The sequence below is a fragment of the Bubalus kerabau genome, chromosome 9 (genome assembly GCF_029407905.1).
Source record: "Bubalus kerabau isolate K-KA32 ecotype Philippines breed swamp buffalo chromosome 9, PCC_UOA_SB_1v2, whole genome shotgun sequence".
Lineage (NCBI taxonomy): Eukaryota > Metazoa > Chordata > Mammalia > Artiodactyla > Bovidae > Bubalus > Bubalus kerabau.
The window spans coordinates 77,668,628-77,689,794 of record NC_073632.1 but is presented as its reverse complement, the minus strand read 5'-3'; the positions used below and the strand labels follow the sequence as shown (position 1 = coordinate 77,689,794).

Below are 21,167 nucleotides of genomic sequence, written 5' to 3'. Positions count from 1 at the left end.
AGAGAAAGAGCAGGAGAAATATATAAAGGATCTTAAGTCAGAATGATATCAGAAAAGCAACACTGGGAGAGGGCATAGGTCAAATGACATATTGCTGCTGCAGCTACTGCTAAGTCGCTTCAGTCGTGTCCGACTCTGTGCGACCCCACAGACGGAAGCCCACCAGGCTCCCCCGTCCCTGGGATTCTCCAAGCAATAACACTGGAGTGGGTTGCCATTTCCTTCTCCAATGCATGAAAGTGAAAAGTGAAAGTGAAGTCGCTCAGTCATGTCCCACTCTTCGCGACCCCATGGACTGCAGCCTACCAGGCTCCTCCATCCATGGGATTTTCCAGGCAAGAGTACTGGAGTGGGGTGCCATTGCCTTCTCCAATGACATGTTGGATACATGCAATAAGTAGGTAGGTGCATAAGAATAGGTGCATGCATAGCAATTAGATAGCAACAAAGGTTAGTGAGAAAGTAAGGGGAAAATTTTATATACCATTTACATAAAATGTCTTTACATTTTTACATTCATTCTGCTCCTTTGAAACATTTTCTGCACTTGACTTTCAGGACACAGCAATCACCTGGCTTCCCTCCCACATTCCTATCCACTCTTTCCTAGTCTTCTTCCTTCATCTTCCAATCCTTTAAGGCTGGCATACCCTGGTCACATTGCTTTAAATCCCACATATGATGCTGGTATTCACCGTGTTGTATGTGCAGTCAGAACTTCCCTGAATGCCAGCCTTATATATCCAACTACCTTTTGACTTTTCTACTTGGACATCTGGTAGATACGTCAAATTTCACGTATCCAAAACTGAGTTCCTGATTATTCCTCCCAAACCAACTCCTTCTATAGTCTTATCCAATCTCAATTATGGAAATTCCATATCAGGAGTTCATGCTGAAATCCTGAGGTCATTCTTGACTATTCTATTTCTTACTCCATATTCAACCTGTTGAAACAGTATATCTACTACATCAAAAGATCTCCAGATCCAAATACTTCTTCCCAGTTACAATGCTACCACCCTGGTCCAAGACATATGGCTCTTCTATATCATTGCAATAATTTTCTAACTTGTCTCTCTACTTCTAGTATCACTCGGGCATTTATTCAGCAGCATGAGTGATCACATAGAAAAGCAAACAGGGGGTGGTCCTAAGATGGTGGAGGAATAGGATGGGGAGACCACTTTCTCCCCCACAAATTCATCAAAAGAACATTTGAACACTGAGTAAATTCCACAAAACAACTTCTGAATGCCAGTAAAGGACATCAGGCACCCAGAAAAGCAGCCCATTGTCTTCAAAAGGAGGTAGGAAAAAATATAAAAGATAAAAAGAGAGACAAAAGAGGTAAGGACGGAGCTCCGTCCTGGGAAGGGAGTCTTAAAAAAGAGAGAAGTTTCCAAACACCAGGAAACACTCTCACTGCTGAGTCTGTGCCGAGCCTTGGAACCACAGAAGGCAACATAACTGGGAGGAAAATAAATAAATAATTAAAACCCACAGATTATGAGCCCAGCAGTAACTCCCCCAGCTGAAAAGCAGCGCAGATGCCTGTATCCGCCACTAGCAAGCAGGGGCTGGGCAGGGAGGCACGGGCTGCACTACTTAGAGTAAGGACCGGGCCTGAATGCCCCGAGGGCAATCTGAGGGAACTAACTTGGGATAGCAAACCAGACGGTGGGATAACTACCACGCGAAAAGCCCTAACCTAAGACACCACCAGGCCCACTCACAGAACAAAGGACTGACTTAAATCCCATGGGCAGAGGAGCCTGGTAGGCTGCAGTCCATGGGGTCGCTGAGTCGGACACGACTGAGTGACTTCACTTTCACTTTTCACTTTCATGCATTAGAGAAGGAAATGGCAACCCACTCCAGTGTTCTTGCCTGGAGAATCCTAGGGACGGGGGAGCCCAGTGGGCTGCCGTCTATGGGGTCGCACAGAGTCAGACACGACTGAAGCAACTTGGAAGCAGCAGCAGAGCTACGTGAAAAGCCCTAACCTAAGACACCGTCAGGCCCACTCACAGAACAAAGGACTGAGCAGAGCTAGCTCGGCCCATCCCCCTGCCTGGTGACAGGCAGGCGAGGGCAGCCAGAGCCAGAAGGGGGCAATCGCAGCCCCAGAGAGGCATTATCTACCAAACTGCAAGCAGGCTTCGTTGCTAACCAAGACTTCCTGGGATTCTTGATGGTCAACATCCGCTGAGAATGTGCGCCAGTTGTACACCCAGAAAACCAAGCAGCAGGGCTGGGAGAGGCGATAAGTTGCAGCAACCGCACTCACCAAACACCTGGTCACCTGAGCTGCTTGGACCTGGGAAGGGCACAAAATGCAGACCCAATCAAGTCTGCGCCTCTGGGGACTACCCAAGTACCTGAACCTGAGTGGCTTAGACCTGGGAAGTGCATACAACCCAGGGCCGGCCTCGGACGGTTCCAGGCCAAGCAACCTAAAGCCTAAGCAGTGTAGATAGGGAAAGCACACATGCGGTGAGCGGGGGCAAATCCAGTGTGGCTGAGACACTGCGAGCACACACCAGTGTTATTCATTTGCAGCATCCCTCCCTCCCCACAGCACGACTGAACAAGTGAGCCTAAAAAAGTATCCACCACCACTCCCTTGTGTCAGGGCAGAAATTAGACACTGAAGAGACCAGCAAACAGAAGAAGCTAAATCAGAGGGAACCTCCTTGGAAGTGACAGGTGCAGTAGATGAAAACCCTGTAGTTAGTACCGACTACATAGGAAGGGGCCTATAGATCTTGAGAAATATAAGCCGGACCAAGGAACTATCTGAAAATGAACTGACCCCACACTGCCCACAACAACACAAGAGAAAGCCCTAGATATATTTTTGCTATTTTTACTATCATTCTTTAATTTTTTCTTTAATTTTTTTAAATTTTAAGTCCTCTATTACTCCTTTAATTTTCATTTTTATAACTTACTATTACTTTGCAACAACCCACTCCAGTACTCTTGCCTGGAAAATCTCATGGGCAGAGGAGCCTGGTGGGCTGCAGTCCATGGGGTCGCTAAGAGTCGGACACGACTGAGCGACTTCACTTTCACTTTTCACTTTCATGCATTGGAGAAGGAAATGGCAACCCACTCCAGTGTTCTTGCCTGGAGAATCCCAGGGATGGCAGAGCCTGGTGGGCTGCTGTCTATGGGGTTGCACAGAGTCGGACACGACTGAAGCGACTTAGCATTACTTTGCAAAAAAAAAAAAAAAGAGAGAGAGAGAGAGAGACCCTATTTTTTAAAGCAAACTTCATATATATATATATTTTATAATTCTTGTGACTTTGTTTTCTTTTTTTTCCCTTTAATATTGTATTTTTGAAAATCCAACCTCTACTCTAGATTTTTAATCTTTGCTTTTTGGTATTTGTTATCAATTTTGTACCTTTAAGAACCCAATTGTCAGTACCCATTTTTACTTGGGAGCGAGATTACTGGCTTGACTTCTCTCTCCCGCTTTGGACTCTTCTTTTTCTCCACCAGGTGCCTCTATCTCCTCCCTCCCCCTTCTCTTCTCTACCCAACTCTGTGAATCTCTTTGTGTCTTCCGGACTGTGGAGAACACTTAGGGAACTGATTACTGACTGGATCTGTCTCCTTTTGCCTCCCCTCTTTTATCCTCCTGGCCATCTCGGTCTCCTTCCTTCCTCTTCTCTTCTCTGTGTAACTCCCTGAACACCTCTGAGGGATCCAGACTGTGGAGAGCACATAGGGAAGTGATTGCTGACTAGCTTGCTCACTCCTCTTTTGATTCCACCTCATCTCATCCTGGTCACCTCTATCTCCCTCCTCCCTCTTCTCTTCTCCACGTAACTTTGTGTACCTCTCCTGGTGTCCCTCACTGTGGAGAAACTTTTCATCATTCAGCTCAATTCAGTCACTCAGTCGTATCTGACTCTTTGCAACCCCATGAATCGCAGCACGCCAGGCCTCCCTGTCCATCAACAACTCCCAGAGTTCACTCAAACTCACGTCCATCAAGTTGGTGATGTCATCCAGCCATCTCATCCTCTGTCGTCCCCTTCTCCTCCTGCCCCCAATCCCTCCCAGCATCAGAGTCTTCTCCAATGAGTCAAGTCTTCACATAAGGTGGCCAAAGTATTGGAGTTTCAGCTTTAGCGTCACTCCTTCCAAAGAACACCCAGGACTGATCTCCTTTCGAATGGACTGATTGGATCTCCTTGCAGTCCAAGGGACTCTCAAGAGTCTTCTCCAACACCACAGTTCAAAAGCATTAATTCTTTGGTGCTCAGCTTTCTTCACAGTCCAACTCTCAAATCCATACATGACTACTGGAAAAACCATAGCCTTGACTAGACAGACCTTTGTTGGCAAAGTAATGTCTCTGCTTTTGAATATGCTATCTAGGTTGGTCATAACTTTCCTTCCAAGGAGTAAGCGTCTTTTAATTTCATGGGTGCAATCACCATTAACCTTGATGTTTTATCATTGGTGCTGTATAGATGGAGAAGTCTTGAGACTACTGTAAAAATAAGACTGAAAACCAGAAGCAGGAGGCTTAAGTCCAAATCCTGAGAACATCAGAGAACTCCTAACTCCAGGGAACATTAATAGACAGGAGCTCATCAAATGCCTCCATACCTACACTGAAACCAAGCACCACCCAAGGGCCAACAAGTTCCAGAGCAAGACATACCACACAAATTCTCCAGCAACACAGGAACATAGCCCTGAGCTTCAATATACAGGCTGCCCAAAGTCACTCCAAACCCACTGACATCTCATAACTCACTACTGGACACTTCATTGCACTCCAGAGAGAAGAAACCCAACTCCACCCACCAGAACGCTGACACAAGCTTCCCTAAGCAGGAAAACTTGACAAGCCACCTGTACAACCCCACCCACAATGAGGAAACTCCACAATAAAGAGAACTCCACAAACTGCCATAATACAGAAAGGCCACCCCAAACACAGCAATATAAATAAGATGAAGAGACAGAGGAATACACGGCAGGTAAAGAAACAGGATAAATGCCCACCAAACCAAACAAAAGAGGAAGAGATAGGGAATCTACCTGATAAAGAATTCCAAATAATGATAGCGAAAATGATCCAAAATCTTAATAACAAAATGGAATCACAGATAAACAGCCTGGAAACAAGGATTGAGAAAATGCAAGAAAGGTTTAACAAGGACCTAGAAGAATAAAAAAGAGTCAATATATAATGAATAATGCAATAAATGATATCAAAAACACTGGAGGGAACCAACAGTAGAATAACGGAGGCAGAAGATAGGATTAGTGAGGTAGAAGATAGAATGGTAGAAATAAATGAATCAGAGAGGAAAAAACAAAAACAAATTAAAAGAAATAAGGACAATCTCAGAGACCTCTGGGACAATGTGAAACGCCCCAACATTTGAATCATATGAGTCTCAGAAGAAGAAGACAAAAAGAAATGCCATGAGAAAATATTTGAGGAGATAATAGTTGAAAACTTCCCTAAAATGGGGAAGGAAATAATCACCCAAGTCCAAGAAACCCAGAGAGTCCCAAACAGGATAAACCCAAGGTGAAACACCCCAAGACACATATTAATCAATTAACAAAGAACAAATATTAAAAGTGGCAAGGGAAAAACAACAAATAACACACAAGGGGATTCCCATAAGGATAACAGCTGATCTTTTAATAGAAACTCTTCAGGCCAGGAGGGAATGGCAGGACATACTTAAAGTGATGAAAGAAAATAACCTACAGCCCAGATTACTGTACCCAGCAAGGATCTCATTCAAATATGAAGGAGAAATCAAAAGCTTTACAGACAAACAAAAGCTGAGAGAATTCAGCACCACCAAACTAGCTCTCCAACAAATGCTAAAGGATCTTCTCTAGACAGGAAACACAAAAACGGTGTATAAATTCGAACCCAAAACAACAAAGAAAATGGCAGCGGGATCATACTTATCAGTAATTACCTTAAACGTAAATGGGTTGAATGCCCCAACCAAAAGACAAAGACTGACTGAAAGGATACAAAAATAAGACCCCTATATATGTTGTCTACAAGAGACCTACCTCAAAACAAGTGACACATACAGACTGAAAGTCAAGGGCTGGAAAAAGATATTCCACGCAAATAGAGACCAAAAGAAAGCAGGAGTAGCAATACTCATATCAGATAAAATAGACTAAAACAAAGGCTGTGAAAAGATACAAAGAAGGACACTACATAATGATCAAAGGATCAATCCAAGAAGAAGATATAACTATTACAAATATATATGCACCCAGCATAGGAGCACCGCAATATGTAAGACAAATGCTAACAAGTATGAAAGGGGAAATTAACAATAACACAATAATAGTGGGAGACTTTAATGCCCCAGTCACACCTATGGATAGATCAACTAAACAGAAAATTAACAAGGAAACACAAACTTTAAATGATACAATAGACCAGTTAGACCTAATTGATATCTGTAGGACATTTCACCCCAAAACAATGAATTTCACCTTTTTCTCAAGCACACACAGAACCTTCTCCAGGATAGATCACATCCTAGGCCATAAATCTAGCCTTGGTAAATTCAAAAAAATTGAAATCATTCCAAGCATCTTTTCTGACCACAATGCAGTAAGATTAGATCTCAATTACAGGAGAAAAACTATTAAAAATCCCAACATATGGAGGCTGAACAACAGGCTGCTGAATAACCAACAAATCACAGAAGAAATCAAAAAAGAAATCAAAATTTGCATAGAAATGAATGAAAATGAAAAGACAACAACCCAAAACCTGTGGGACACTGTAAAAGCAGTGCTAAGGGGAAGGTTCATAGCAATACAGGCACACCTCAAGAAACAAGAAAAAAAGTCAAATAAATAACCTAACTCTACACCTAAAGCAACTAGAAAAGGAAGAAATGAAGACCCTAGGGTTAGTAGAAGGAAAGAAATCTTAAAAATTAGGGCAGAAATAAATGCAAAAGAAACAAAAAAACTATAGCAAAAATCAACAAAACCAAAAGCTGGTTCTTTAAGAGGATAAATAAAGTTGACAAACCACTAACCAGACTCATCAAGAAACAAAAGGAGAAAAATCAAATCAATAAAATTAGAAATGAAAATGGAGAGATCACAACAGACAACACAGAAATACAAAGGATCATAATAGACTACTATCAGCAATTATATGTCAATAAAATGGACAACTTGGAAGAAATGGACAAATTCTTAGAAAAGTACAACTTTCCAAAACTGAACCAGGAAGAAATAGAAAATCTTAACAGACCTATCACAAGCACAGAAATTGAAACTGTAATCAGAAATCTTCCAGCAAACAAAAGCCCAGGTCCAGACAGCTTCACAGCTGAATTCTACCAAAAATTTAGAGAAGAGCTAACACCTATCCTACTCAAACTCTTCCAGAAAATTGCAGAGGAAGGTAAACTTCCAAACTCATTCTATGAGGCCACCATCACCCTAATACCAAAACCTGACAAAGATCCCACAAAAAAAGAAAACTACAGACCAATATCACTGATGAACATAGATGCAAAAATCCTTAACAAAATTCTAGCAATCAGAATCCAACAACACATTAAAAAGATCATACATCATGACCAAGTGGGCTTTATCCCAGGGATGCAAGGATTCTTCAATATTCACAAATAAATGTAATACACCACATTAACAAATTGAAAAATAAAAGCCATATGATTATCTCAATAGATGCAGAGAAAGCCTTTGAAAAAATTCAACATCCATTTATGATAAAACTCTCCAGAAAGCAGGAATAGAAGGAATATACCTCAACACAATAAAAGCTTTATGTGACAAACCCACAGCACATATTGTCCTCAATGGTGAAAAATTGAAAGCATTTCCTCTAAAGTCAGGAACAAGACAAGGGTGCCCACTTTCACCAATACTATTCAACATAGGTTTGGAAGTTTTGGCCACAGTAATAGGAGAAGAAAAAGAAATAAAAGGAATCCAAATTGGAAAAGAAGAAATAAAACTCTCACTATTTGCAGATGACATGATCCTCTACATAGAAAACCCTAAAGACTCCACCAGAAAATTACTAGAGCTAATCAATGATTATAGTAAAGTTGCAGTATATAAAATCAACACACAGAAATCCCTTGCATTCCTATACACTAATAATGAGAAAATAGAAAGAGAAATTAAGGGGAAATTTTCATTTACCATTGCAATGAAAAGAATAAAATACTTAGGAATATATCTACCTAAAGAAACTAAAGACCTATATATAGAAAACTATAAAACACTGGTGAAAGAAATCAAAGAGGACACTAATAGATGGGGAAATATACCATGTTCATGGATTGGAAGAATCAGTATAGTGAAAATGAGTATACTACCCAAAGCAATCTATAGATTCAATGCAATCCCTATCAAGCTACCAATGGTATTTTTCACAGAGCTAGAACAAATAATTTCACAATTTGTATGGAAATACAAAAAACTTTGAATAGCCAAAGCAATCTTGAGAAAGAAGAATGGAACTGGAGGAATCAACCTGCCTGATTTCAGGCTCTACTAAAAAGCCACAGTCATCAAGACAGTATAGTACTGGCACAAAGACAGAAATATAGATTAATGGAACAAAATAGAAAGCCCAGAGATAAACCCACACACCTATGGACACCTTATCTTTGACAAAGGAAGCAAGAATATACAATAGAGAAAAGACAATCTCTTTAACAAGTGGTGCTGGGAAAATGGTCAACCACTTGTAAAAGAATGAAACTAGAGCACTTTCTAACATCATACACAAAAATAAACTCAAAATGGATTATAGATCTAAACATAAGACCAGAAACTATAGAACTCCTAGAGGAGAACATAGGCAAAACACTCTCCAACATACATCACAGCAGGATCCTCTATGACCCACCTCCCAGAATATTGAAAATAAAAGCAAAAATAAACAAATGGGACCTAATTAAAATTAAAAGCTTCTGCACAACAAAGGAAACTATAACCAAGGTGAAAAGACAGCCTTCCGAATGGGAGGAAAAAATAGCAAATGAAGCAACTGTCAAACAACTAATCTCAAAAATATACAAGCAACTCCTGCAGCTCAATTCCAGAAAAATAAACCACCCAATCAAAAAATGGGCCAAAGAACTAAATAGACATTTCTCCAAAGAAGACATACAGATGGCTAAAAAAACACATGAAAAGATGCTCAACATCACTCATTATCAGAGAAATGCAAATCAAAATCACAATGAGGTACCATTTCACACCAGCCAGAATGGCTGCGATCCAAAAGTCTACAAGCAATAAATGCTGGAGAGGGTGTGGAGAAAAGGGAACCCTCCTACACTGTTGGTGGGAATGCAAACTAGCACAGCCACTATGGAGAACAGTGTGGAGTTTCCTTAAAAAACTGGAAATAGAACTGCCATACGACCCAGAAATCCCACTGCTGGGCATATACACCAAGGAAACCAGAATTGAAAGAGACACGTGTACCCCAATGTTCATCGCAGCACTGTTTATAATAGCCAGGACATGGAGGCAACCTAGATGTCCATCAGCAGACGAATGGATAAGAAAGCTGAGGTACATATACACAATTATTACTCAGCCATTAAAAATACATTTGAATCAGTTCTAATGAAGTGGATGAAACTGGACCCTATTATACAGAGTGAAGTAAGCCAGAAAGAAAAACACCAATACAGTATACTAACACATATATATGGAATTTAGAAAGATGGTAACAATAACCCTGTATGCGAGACAGCAAAAGAGATATAGATGTATAGAACAGTCTTTTGGACTCTGTGGGAGAGGGCGAGGGTGGGATGATTTGGGAGAATGGCATTGACACATGCATAACATCATATGTGAAATGAAAATAAATAAATAAATAATAATAATTTAAAAAATACAAGTCTTTTAAAACTAAAAAAAAAGAAAAGAAAAGCAAACAACAGCATGTCATTCCTTTACTCAAAACCACCAATCAATCCCCATCACACTCAATGAAAGCTGAAGCCCATATTTTGACTTACCAACCCATCTATGATCTGACTCTTCTTTGGTTGATCTCATTTTATGACTACCCTCCCTCTGGTCCTCTTAGTTCTAGCTCACTGATCTCTTGTTATTCTTTAAATAGAACATGCCAGGCAAGAATAGCACTTGCTATTTTCTCTTGCCTAAAACGTTCTTTGTCAAAATATCCTTGTTTCTTCTCCACTTCTTTTAGCTCTTTACTCAAAAGTTATTATATACTTCTTACCTGCCCTGACTCTATATTTCATGTTCCCCTTTTCAGTTTTATTTATTCCTTAGCACTTTCTCTATCATAGTATATATAATATATATTGCATATTTTTTTCCTGTCTGTATTCCATGCTAGAATGTAAATTCTTTGAAGGATTTTAGTCTGTTTCTTGTATCACTATATTCCCAGTAATTATAATAGCACTGAGTACAGAGTCAGTGCTTATTTGTTGAAAACAAGTAAAAAAAGGATGTGCACAAAAGATAAAATTGTCATTCAAACTAGAAAAACTAGTTTAAAAACTCGCACTTGGAAAAAATACTGCCTACGAAAAGTAGGTCAATTAGAGCCGAGGACGGTGAAAATGACCTAGAGTTGGGGATTATGAAACAAGAGTTGTGGTGTAAGAATGAGGGGGTGACTATGTTAAGGATGCTGGAAAAGAGGGATCAGTGTTAAACGCCAATCCCCTGGGCAAGAGAGTGAGGGGAAGGATGACATGTAAGCCCTGAGGGACCGAGATGAAAGGAAGAGAATGAGGAACAATGACTCTGGGGAGCCTGTCAATAGCTGTAAAGAAGGGATGGAAAGAGCTGGATTAATTGGAGATTTTGTTCAGAGATTACTATTGACTTTTGCAATTAAGTTATGTGATTTGTGGGAGTAAATAACCAGGAATTGACACCCACTTGTATGCACTAACATCAGAAGCACCAAAATGGCCTGCCAACATTTGCTAGATCTAGGACCGGTACTGCAGCTCAGAAACACAGCAACAAAATGACCAGAAAAGATAGGCATTTTCCAGTCAATGCCCATCTCTCAGTTCCACTGTATTCCCATGTGACACTAGGGGAACTGCGTGTCTGTAAATTAACTGAAAACATATTGGAAAATTGCCAGTTAACATCACCAAGGGTCTCCCAATCAAGAAGCAATAAGACTTTCTCCATTGGAATCAAATTAGAAGCTGATCAACCAAATTAAAAAGGGAGAATAAATTATCTAACATTTGACCTCATACTGAGATAGTCATTTCCTAGGCAGGTTGATAAAAAGTCTAGGGGTCCCCAAGGATAGAGGGGTCTGGAGTGCTCAAGGAGGAAGAAAGGACAAACTTCTTTCCCCTCTACATTCCTCAGGATTATATAACAATAATGTATCCTGCTTGAGGACAGTCTCTGGAAAAAACCTTCTGACTAATTTTATTATCTTAAAATGTAAATTATGGGAGTAGGTCTAGTGAGGTCTTAACAACCTCCAGAGATTCTTTTGATTCACTGTAATAACTAATTAGAGATTAGTTATAATATAGAGATTAGTTATAATATAATTCCATTGCTACCACTAGCAAGGGGGTACTCTTTCTGCCCTCTTCTGATGCCTATGTCAGAAGCTTTCTCTATCTCCTTTATACTTTTTTTTTTTAAGAAATAAAAATTTAATCCGCCACATGTATACATGTGTTCCCATCCTGAACCCTCCTCCCTCTTCCCTCCCCATACCATCCTTCTGGGTCGTCCCAGTGCACCGGCCCCAAGCATCCAGTTTTTATACTTTAATAAAACTTTATTGAACAAAGCTCTGAGCAATCAAGCCTCATCTCTGGCCCAGGATTGAATTCTCTTCCAGAGGCCAAGAATCCCGACGTCTTTTCGTGTGTCAGCAACAACCTTTCAATACTTTCCCTGAATAAAAGTGTCTAAACAATACATAGCAAGACTATAGTAAATGCACATAAAGTGCATTTATAGAGTCACTTATAAATGGTTTATTTACTTTTACATACTAATAGGATATGGCAAAAGACATGTGAGGTGTTTTGATATTTTGAGCCACGAATCTCCTATTTTTTCTTTGCTTCTTATGACAACAACAACAATAATAATAATGATAATTGTGAATCTCTTACTGTGCACTCTATTTCAGGAACGTAACGAGATTTCAAAGATAGGGTAATATTAACGTGATGTCAAGTACAATTGTGGTGGCTAGAGGTCCTGGGAGTGAAGCAACTAAGACTTTCAAGGCCGAGTTTATCATCTGGTATTACTGATAGAGTAGGAGTAGGGGGAGAAGGAAACTTTGATCCAGTTACCAAAGTCCTCTAGAAAGGTGATGAAAAGTAAGTGGGGAAAAACTGGAATGATATGAACCTCAAAGAAGAAGGGAGAAGAGGTCAAAGGGAAAAGTCCAGAAGTGGCAATGGATAGTGCTAACCACAGAAAAATGGGGTGTGGGAGAGAGAGGAGCCTAGCAGGGGGAGAGCTATATGCAGGAGAGAGGAGGCAAGTCCAAGTTCTAACAGTGAAGGTGAGGAGAAAGAAGAAGGAAAAAAATATTCTGAGGAAATGCTGAGGAGTGTACCTTGCTCTTCTGGTTGTCTGAGTCCAGCCACCAGGCCTAATGCAAGTGACACAGCCACCAACAAAATGAGAAGAACCTGTTATAAAATTTTAAAAAATGTGACCTTTACAATTTCATTAAAATATACAAAAAACCAGATACCCCGTCTCCCCCAGTGATTGTTATAGGAGCACAGTGTGCTAGCTTTTCATGATACCAGAATTTTAAAATACCATTGATTACAGATTTTAAATTAAAATACGTTAGTCCCAGTTGGTTTAACCCCAAACTGAGTTAAAGTCAAAACAAAACCAAGGGGGCCAATTATCTTTACACATTTTCCTTTCTTAGCTAGATACATGTTTGGAGATCATTTATTTAAATGATTCATTTATTTTAGTCACTCAGTCCTGTCCAACTCTTTGCAGTCCCATGGACTGTAGCCTGCCAGGCTCCTCTTTCCAAGGAATTCTACAAGCAAGAATACTGGAGTAGGTTGCCATTCCCTTCTCCAGAGGATTTTCCCAACTGAGGGATCAAACCCTGGTCTCCTGCATTGTGTGTAGATTCTTTACCTTCTGAGCCACAAAGGAAGCCTTATTTATTTAAAAGTATCCCAAAACTCTGAAATCATGAACTACTTCATTTCCAGGAAACAGGGTTTCTGATTGTGAGAAAATAGTGAAGATATTTCAGTTCAGTTCAGTCGCTCAGTCGGGTCCAACTCTTTGCAACCCCATGAACTGCAGCATGCCAGGCCTCCCTGTCCATCACCAACTCCCAGAGTCCACCCAAATCCATGTCCATTGAGTCAGTGATGCCATCCAACCATCTTATCCTCTGTCATCCCCTTCTCCTCCTGCCCTCAATCTTTCCCAGGATCAGGGTATTTTCCAATGAGTCAGCTCTTCGCATCAGGTGGCCACAGTATTGGAGTTTCAGCTTCAACATCAGTCCTTCCAAAGAACATCCAAGACTGATCTCCTTTAGGATGGACTGATTGGGTCTCCTTGCAGTCCAAGAGACTCCCAGGAGTCTTCTCCAACACCACAGTTCAAAAACATCAATTCTTCGGCACTCAACTTTCTTTATAGTCCAACTCTCACATCCATACATGACCACTGGAAAAGCCATAGCCTTGACTAGACAGACCTTTGTTGACAAAGTAATGTCTCTGCTTTTGAATATGCTGTCTAGATTGGTCATAACTTTCCTTCCAAGGAGTAAGCATCTTTTAATTTCATGGCCGCAGTCACCATATGCAGTGATTTTGGAGCCCAGAAAAATAAAGTCAGCCACTGTTTCCCATTTCCCCATCTGTTTCCCATGAAGTGAGGCATTGGGGGCAGGAGGAGAAAGGGACAACAGAGGATGAGATGGCTGGATGGCATCACCCACTTGATGGACGTGAATTTGAGTGAACTCCAGGAGTTGGTGATGGACAGGGAGGCCTGGTGTGCTGCAATTTATGGGGTCGCAAAGAGTCGGACACGACTGAGCGACTGAACTGAACTGAACTGAACTGATGGGACTGGATGCCACGATCTTAGTTTTCTGAACGTTGAGCTTTAAACCAACTTTTTCACTCTCCCCTGAAGATATTTAACATATAAAAATATAATCTCCAAACAATTAACTACCAAGTTACCTGCTTTGATCTACATAGCAAACAAATGTTTTAGGGTAATCTGGAAATCATTGACTAATGACTGTGTATATAATCATTATCACCATATCACCATGCTGACAAAGCTCTTCAGTGTAATGGACTTCATATTACGACTGAAATTAAACTGATATAAATTAAAGAGAATTCTTTTCATTGACCTCTTTCCCCATCAAGTCCAATGATAAGTATCCTGGATGATAGAGCTTGAACACACTGTTTACTTAAGTAATTAATTAGGTACACAGATTACTTATGTCAACTACAAAATGGCATCCCTGGTGGCTCAGACAATGAAGAATCTGCTTTTTGGGGAAGATGCCCCTGGAGAAGGAAATAGCAGCCCACTCCAGCGTTCTTGCCTGGAGAATTTCATGGACAGAGGAGCCTGATGGACTACAGTCCACAGGAATCACAAAGACTGAGCAACTAACACTTACACTTTCACAAACTGGCACTTGCCAAGAGCATTGCCAGTGACTGAACGACAAGGGCATGTGCCATCTGACTCTGTGGGAGGGTGAACCCTGTGCTGCTGCAGCTGTTGATCTTTAACACCCCCTGAGGGAGTTCAGGGCGGAGTGAGGCACTCCGTGCTCCAGGGAATCTGGTGGAACAGGTCTTTAGATAGCTAGATATTTTCAGAAACTGATTTCACAATTCCAATCCCTGCATCTCTTCATATTTAGAAAAACACTAAATCTCTTCATGATGAGATGAGTTCCTTATGACTAATAGAAAATCTTTTGTAAAATGAGTGCTTAATAGCACTGAACTTCTCCTTCCATTCATGAAGGTGAAAGAGGAGAGTGAAAAAGCTGGCTTAAACTCAACATTCAAAAAACTAGGATCATGACATCTGGCCCCATCACTTCATGGCAAATAGATGGGGGAAAAGTGGAAACTGTGAGAGATTTTATTTTCTTGGGCTCCAAAATCACTGCAGATGGTGACTGCAGCCATGAAATTAAAGGACATTTGCTCCTTAGAAGAAAAGCTATGACAAACCTAGACAGCATATTAAAAAGCAGAGACATTACATTGCTGACAAAAGTCCACACAGTCAAAGCTATGCTTTTTCCAGTAGTCATACTGCTTGGAAGAAAAGCTGTGATAAACCTAGCATATTAAAAAGCAGAGACATCACTTTGCTGACAAAGGTCCATAAGTCAAAGCTATGCTTTTTCCAGTAGTCATGTATGGATGTGAGAGTTGGACCATAAAGAAGGCTGAGTGCTCAAAAACTGATGCTTTCAAACAGTGATGCTGGAGAAGACTCTTGAAGAATCCCTTGGACAGCAAAGAACTCAAACCAGTCAATCCTTAAGGAAATCAGCCCTGAATAGTCATTGGAAGGACTGATGCTGAAGCTGAAGCTCCAATACCTTGGCCATCTGATGCAAAGCGCAGACTCATTGGAAAAGACCCTGATGCTGGAAAAGATTGAGGACAGGAGAAGGGGGCAACAGAAGATGAGATGGTGGATGGTATCACCAAGTCAAACTCAGACATGAGTTTGAGAAAACCCAGAGAGATGAAGAAGAACAGGAAAGCCTGGCGTGCTGCAGTACATGGGGTAGCAAAGAGTTAGACTTGACAGAGCGACTGAATAACAACAACCCCCTTCACCAAAATCATTTATATTGACTTTCCCCCACTGCCTCTTTTGGAGCTATCTCTCAGAGCTATCTGAGGTTCTTTCTACTGGGCTGCAGCCCTCATTTTGTACCAAATAAAACTTACCTTGCAACTTTCAAGTTGTGTGTTTTTTTAGGAAAAAAAATTAGGAAAATATTTTATAATGCCAATGAAATTTGTTATTTTTTTTAAATCGCTTTAATGAAAGAAAAAAGCCAGTATCAAAATTTGCTTTCGATAATAAAGACCCTACATAAGGTATAGATTTGTTTGTTTGTTTGCCTTCTGGAAATCAACTAAAAATGAACACATCTAACTTTTAAAATGGAAGTGAATTCAAGGATGGTGAAACGTGTTAAATACTATGAAAACAATTCTCATATGAAGTTTCAAAGTTAGCCCAAGGTCAGTGACCTCCAACAGGTGTTCATTCAGTAGAGAAGATGAAGCAGAAAAGTGAACATGAACAGTTATTAAATAACACCATTAGCACTTCTCCCCTTATTTTCATTCTCAAAAGCCACAGATTTAGATTAAGCCTAAAAATGTTACAAAGCTAAAATGCACTGGGAAACTTTCCTATGATGAACCTGGCTAGTCAGAGTCAGCTACATTTCAGTTTACACCTTATTTTTGGTTCTTTTACCATTCAAACTTGCTAGAAAAATAAGTAACATCTAGCTGTCTTTTGTTGTTACTATAAGACTATCAGTCATGTCTGACTGTTTGTGACCCCATGGACTGTAGCCTGCCAGGCTCCTTTGTCAATGAGATTCTCCAGGCAAAAATACTGGAATGGGTTGCCATTTCCTCTTCTAGGGGATCTTCTCGACCCAGGGATCGAACCCAAGTCTCCTGTATCTCCTGTACTGGCAGGTGAATTCTTTACCACTGAGCCACCTGGGAAGCCTCAAGGGTAAGAAGGTTCATTTTCAATCTTGTATAATCATGACTCTATGTAACTCTGAATAAGTTTCTTGATATTAAGGTACAAATATATCTTAAACTATCTTATGCTATCTACAAATTGTAGAGGGGAGTACTCTGAACTCCAAAAATTACCGAGAAACCAACATTTGATTTTAGCTTGACTGAATAAAGAATGCTAGAAATACAGATCGGAAAAGGCAATGGCACCCCACTCCAGTATTCTTGCCTGGAAAATCCCATGAACAGAGGAGCCTGGTAGGCTGCAGTCCATGGGGTCGCTAGGAGTCAGACACGACTGAGCAACTTTACTTTCACTTTTCACTTTTATGCACTGGAGAAGGAAATGGCAACCCACTCCAGTGTTCTTGCCTGGAGAATCCCAGGGACGGGGAAGCCTGGTGGGCTTCCGTCTATGAGGTCGCACAGAGTCGAACACGACTGAAGTGACACAGCAGCAGCAGCAGCAGAAACACAGATACATTTAAAATTTCTTAATACAACTTTTACTAAAATCTAGAAATAGTAGGGCTGGAACTATGATTTTAAAATATTGAGCTTCTATTTATGTGTACTGATAAACCATTAAAAGTATACAAAGTAGGGAAATATATGATGAACAAGATTTGCTCTCAAGGAATTGATAATTCCCTGAATTTATAAGATAGGATAAGTATGATAAATGGCATAAGAGCTAAAAGTTCCCAGAATAACAAATGTCAAAATTCCCAGAAAAAAAAAATGGAATATCTTGAGAGTTCCCTTAGTTATAGTTATTGAGTTCAATACTTACACACATTGTTTCACTTACACCTCCAAACAATGTTTGCATGAAAGAGAGAATGGTGATGGCATTAAGTAAAGTTGGGAATCTAGGAGAAAACTGCAGCGGGATAGTTGTGAGAAAATCATGCAAATGATTTTGATTATAAGGTAGATGCTGGAGGAAGGGCAAGCAGGCACTTTCTAATTTAGGACTGAAACTCAGTCAGAGGTGAGAACTAGCGGCTTATGCGGAATTCTTGGTGGAGAATACACTCTTAAACCCATGAATAAGGTTAGAGTCCTTAAAGAAAAGATCTTCACACGGTGTTTGGTGAAATGCCCAAAGAGAAGAAAGATAAATAAACAAATAATTCAGATAAGGAGAAATGTGATAAAAACAGGAATTTCAATGTCATCATGAAAGCAAGGGGAGAGAATTCAAAGTGAGAAATTACTCCACAGTATCTGTGTACTGTTGTTATGGAGACTTAGCAGGGAGAAGGACAGGGGAGAAGGATTGACTTTTGAGGAAGCAACTTCAGTGCAGTAAAAAAAAAAAAAAAACCCAAACCTAGAGAATAAAAAACGGTTGGCTGGTGAGAAAACTGAGGCAATAAAGAGAGTCGGAAGTTTGATGGTAAAAGGAAAAGAAAATGTAATAAAATCAAGGAATGTTTTTGTTTTAGGCCAGGGAAGATCTTACGGAACAAAAGAACAAGGAAGAGAAAACAGGCAAAAGAGTCCATCCCTAGGAGTGAAGTTAAATGGCACAAAATCAAGAATCGAAAAAAGGAGACACTGATTTTAATTCCTCACCCTCTGGTCTTAACATACTGATGCACAAAGGTGACTTGGGAGATAATTATAATTATAATCATGGTAAAATCAGTGCTGCTAAGTATTTTGCCAGAGATCCCAGTTTTTTAGATTGACCAAATATTAATTTGTTGCTATGCAAATTTCTTATTTGCAAAATGTGATTTAAGTCCTTCACTTTGCTTTAGAGTTGTCGTCAGGGATAAAACTGAACACAGTTACTTAAAACTTCATATTTAAATAGCAACACAAACTAATACAATCCTAGAGTCATACCCCTACCTTTTGCCACAAACTACGAAGGTGAAAATGTTAAAATGTACTTACAATACAAATTATTTTGTACTTCTTAACAGTTTTTCTCTTAACAGGTTCTTCCGTTGATAAATTCAGTGTAGATTGCATTGTTCTGTTAGCTAGATAAACCTGTTCTACCAGAAGACAGTAGACTGATTTCCTTTTTCTAGTCTGGCAAAGAGAAACTGCATGAATTACATCACTGTGACTGGCTTTTAAATGTTTGGAAAGAGCATAGCTCTTTAATGATTGGATAGTTAAGACAGGAAAAAAAGCTGTAATAACAATAGTGTCATGAGAGGAAAGTTCATTTCCTGTACACTGTAGACAACTGTTCTTTTTGTCCTTTGAAAAAATCTAATTCAGGGTCTTGTACATTTCTTTTCATGGACCACAATGAACCACCAGGTCTTTAGAAATTCAGAAATGCACAGAACCATAATTGAATATCTTTGGCAAATGGTTCTCTGTACTGGGTAAACTTAGAATTGCCCAAAGTAGCTCTTTAATTTTAATTTTTAAATTATGAAGCCTAGGCTCCACATTGATTGAATTAAAATCTTCTGGAGTTTTGACAAAGGAAGCAGTATATTTAAATATCCTTCCTAGTGATTTTTTTTAGTGTAGCCAAGATTAGTCCAAACACTTTGCTTTGAGTCCTATATGCACTTTTGAATTCTCTCCTGAAAACATTCACTCTGGATTCTAATCAAACTTGCCAATTGTACATGTGTGCGTGCTAAGTCGCTTCAGTTGTGTCCAATTCTGTGCAACCCTAGGGACCATAACCCTCCAGGCTCCTCTGTCCCTATGATTCTCCAGGCAAGAATACTAGAGTGGTTGCCATGCCTTTCTCCAGGGGATCTTCCTGACCCAGGTATAGAACCCCTGTCTCTTATGTCTCCTGCATTCTTTACAACTGATGCCACCTGGGAAGCCCCTACAGATAAAGCTAAAGGACTTGAGGGACTTGGTCATCTGCTCAGATACCTTGGTGAGTGATCTCTCAGAAGTAGGATTCTGCCAGGTTCTCAGATTCCCATAGCAAGGTATTTTGTCATTATTGTTATGCTATGACATACTGATTATATAAAAGAAAGATCAAGCCTACATCACAATTTGTCTCAAAAGCATGATATTCCTAGGACTATAAATCCTATTCCTAGGACTTATGTACTCTCCTAATAATATAAGTCTTTGTTTTTTTTCTGGGTTTCTGGGGCTTCCCTGGTGGCTTAATCGGTAAAGAATCTGCCTGCAATGCAGGAGACCTGAGTTCGATCCCTGGGTTGGGAAGATTCCCTGGAGGAGGGCACAGTAAGCCATAGTAAGTATTCTTGCCTGGGAAATGCCACGGACAGAGGAACCTGGCAGGCTGCAGTCCGTGGTGTCGCAAGGAGTTGGACATGACTGAGTGACTAAGCACATTTGCACTTAAGACAATCTAGTCTCTTTGAGTCTGGTTCTCAGTGCTCCCACATTTATCTTCCTCTGTTATAGTTGGCTTTGTATGTCAGCTTGGCTAGGCTATGGTAACCAGTTGTTTAATCTCCCACACTGCCAGAACACCCATTCTCCCTTCTTCCTCTCGTTTCCCAAGCCCCTTCAACCTTGAGAACACAAGAAAAGACCAGACAAGGAAGTCAGGAGACCTCTGATAAAGTCTTACGTCTGTTTCAAAGTAAAGGACTCGGCATCAGATTCTTCATTTTGTAAGTTGATCTCAGATTATCTCCATGCTAATAACTGTCAGATGTTATAATGGAGAAATATCTTAGGTCTTCAGAGCTTGACGGAAGTAAGCCTCAGAGAATCTACCTGGGGCATGTACAGATGTGTACAGTAGAGATACTGGCATTGCCTAGCCTCTAGTCATATTTTCTGTTATAACATTTCCCCTAACTGAATCCTAAGCTCCAACCTCTTTTGAGTCTCTCAAGTCCTGGAAACTTCCTAACAGTTCTCCTAAGCACTGGACATCAGCCAAATCCGCATCTTCCATGCAGTTGAGACTTTGGACTAGACTGGAGATTAAAGTCCTGTGTCATCTGAACCTGCACTAACTTACTTGAATCTTGTTTCTGTGCATGCGTGCCTGCTTCGTCGTATCTGACTCTTTGCACCCCATGGACTGTAGCCCACCAGGCTTCTCTGTCCATGGAACTGGAAGTCTCACTATTCTTGATCCCTTCATTTTAGAATAATCTCCACCTTCTGGATTATGAAAACTTCATTCTGTATGTTCTAATGCTTAGAATCCTCGTGCTCTAGAAGGCAGCTACCATTACATCCCCCACCAATCATAAATAATTTTTAAATTTTACAAGGTCCCTGCATGCACAGAATCCTGGGAATTTTCTAAAATCACAGTAAGCCCCCTGGTCAATGTGTTGGGAAAGCCCCAGGGGCCTGCCAACATCAACTGCCCTTCCTGGTTCTCCCACC

At 40.3% G+C, this 21,167-nt stretch overlaps 1 protein-coding gene across 1 annotated transcript in view; it reads right to left on the bottom strand.

Annotated features, from left to right (window-relative positions):
- The window catches only part of ENPP3 (ectonucleotide pyrophosphatase/phosphodiesterase 3), a 100,956-nt gene extending 82,126 nt beyond the window's left edge, over positions 1-18,830 (bottom strand). The window contains exons 1-2 of the mRNA XM_055535648.1: positions 18,753-18,830; positions 12,635-12,710 (exon numbers count right to left, since the gene is read on the bottom strand). Coding sequence (XP_055391623.1) covers positions 12,635-12,710; positions 18,753-18,830 — 154 coding nt within the window. The remainder of the gene's footprint in view (positions 1-12,634; positions 12,711-18,752) is intronic.
- Positions 18,831-21,167: the final 2,337 nt, after the last annotated feature.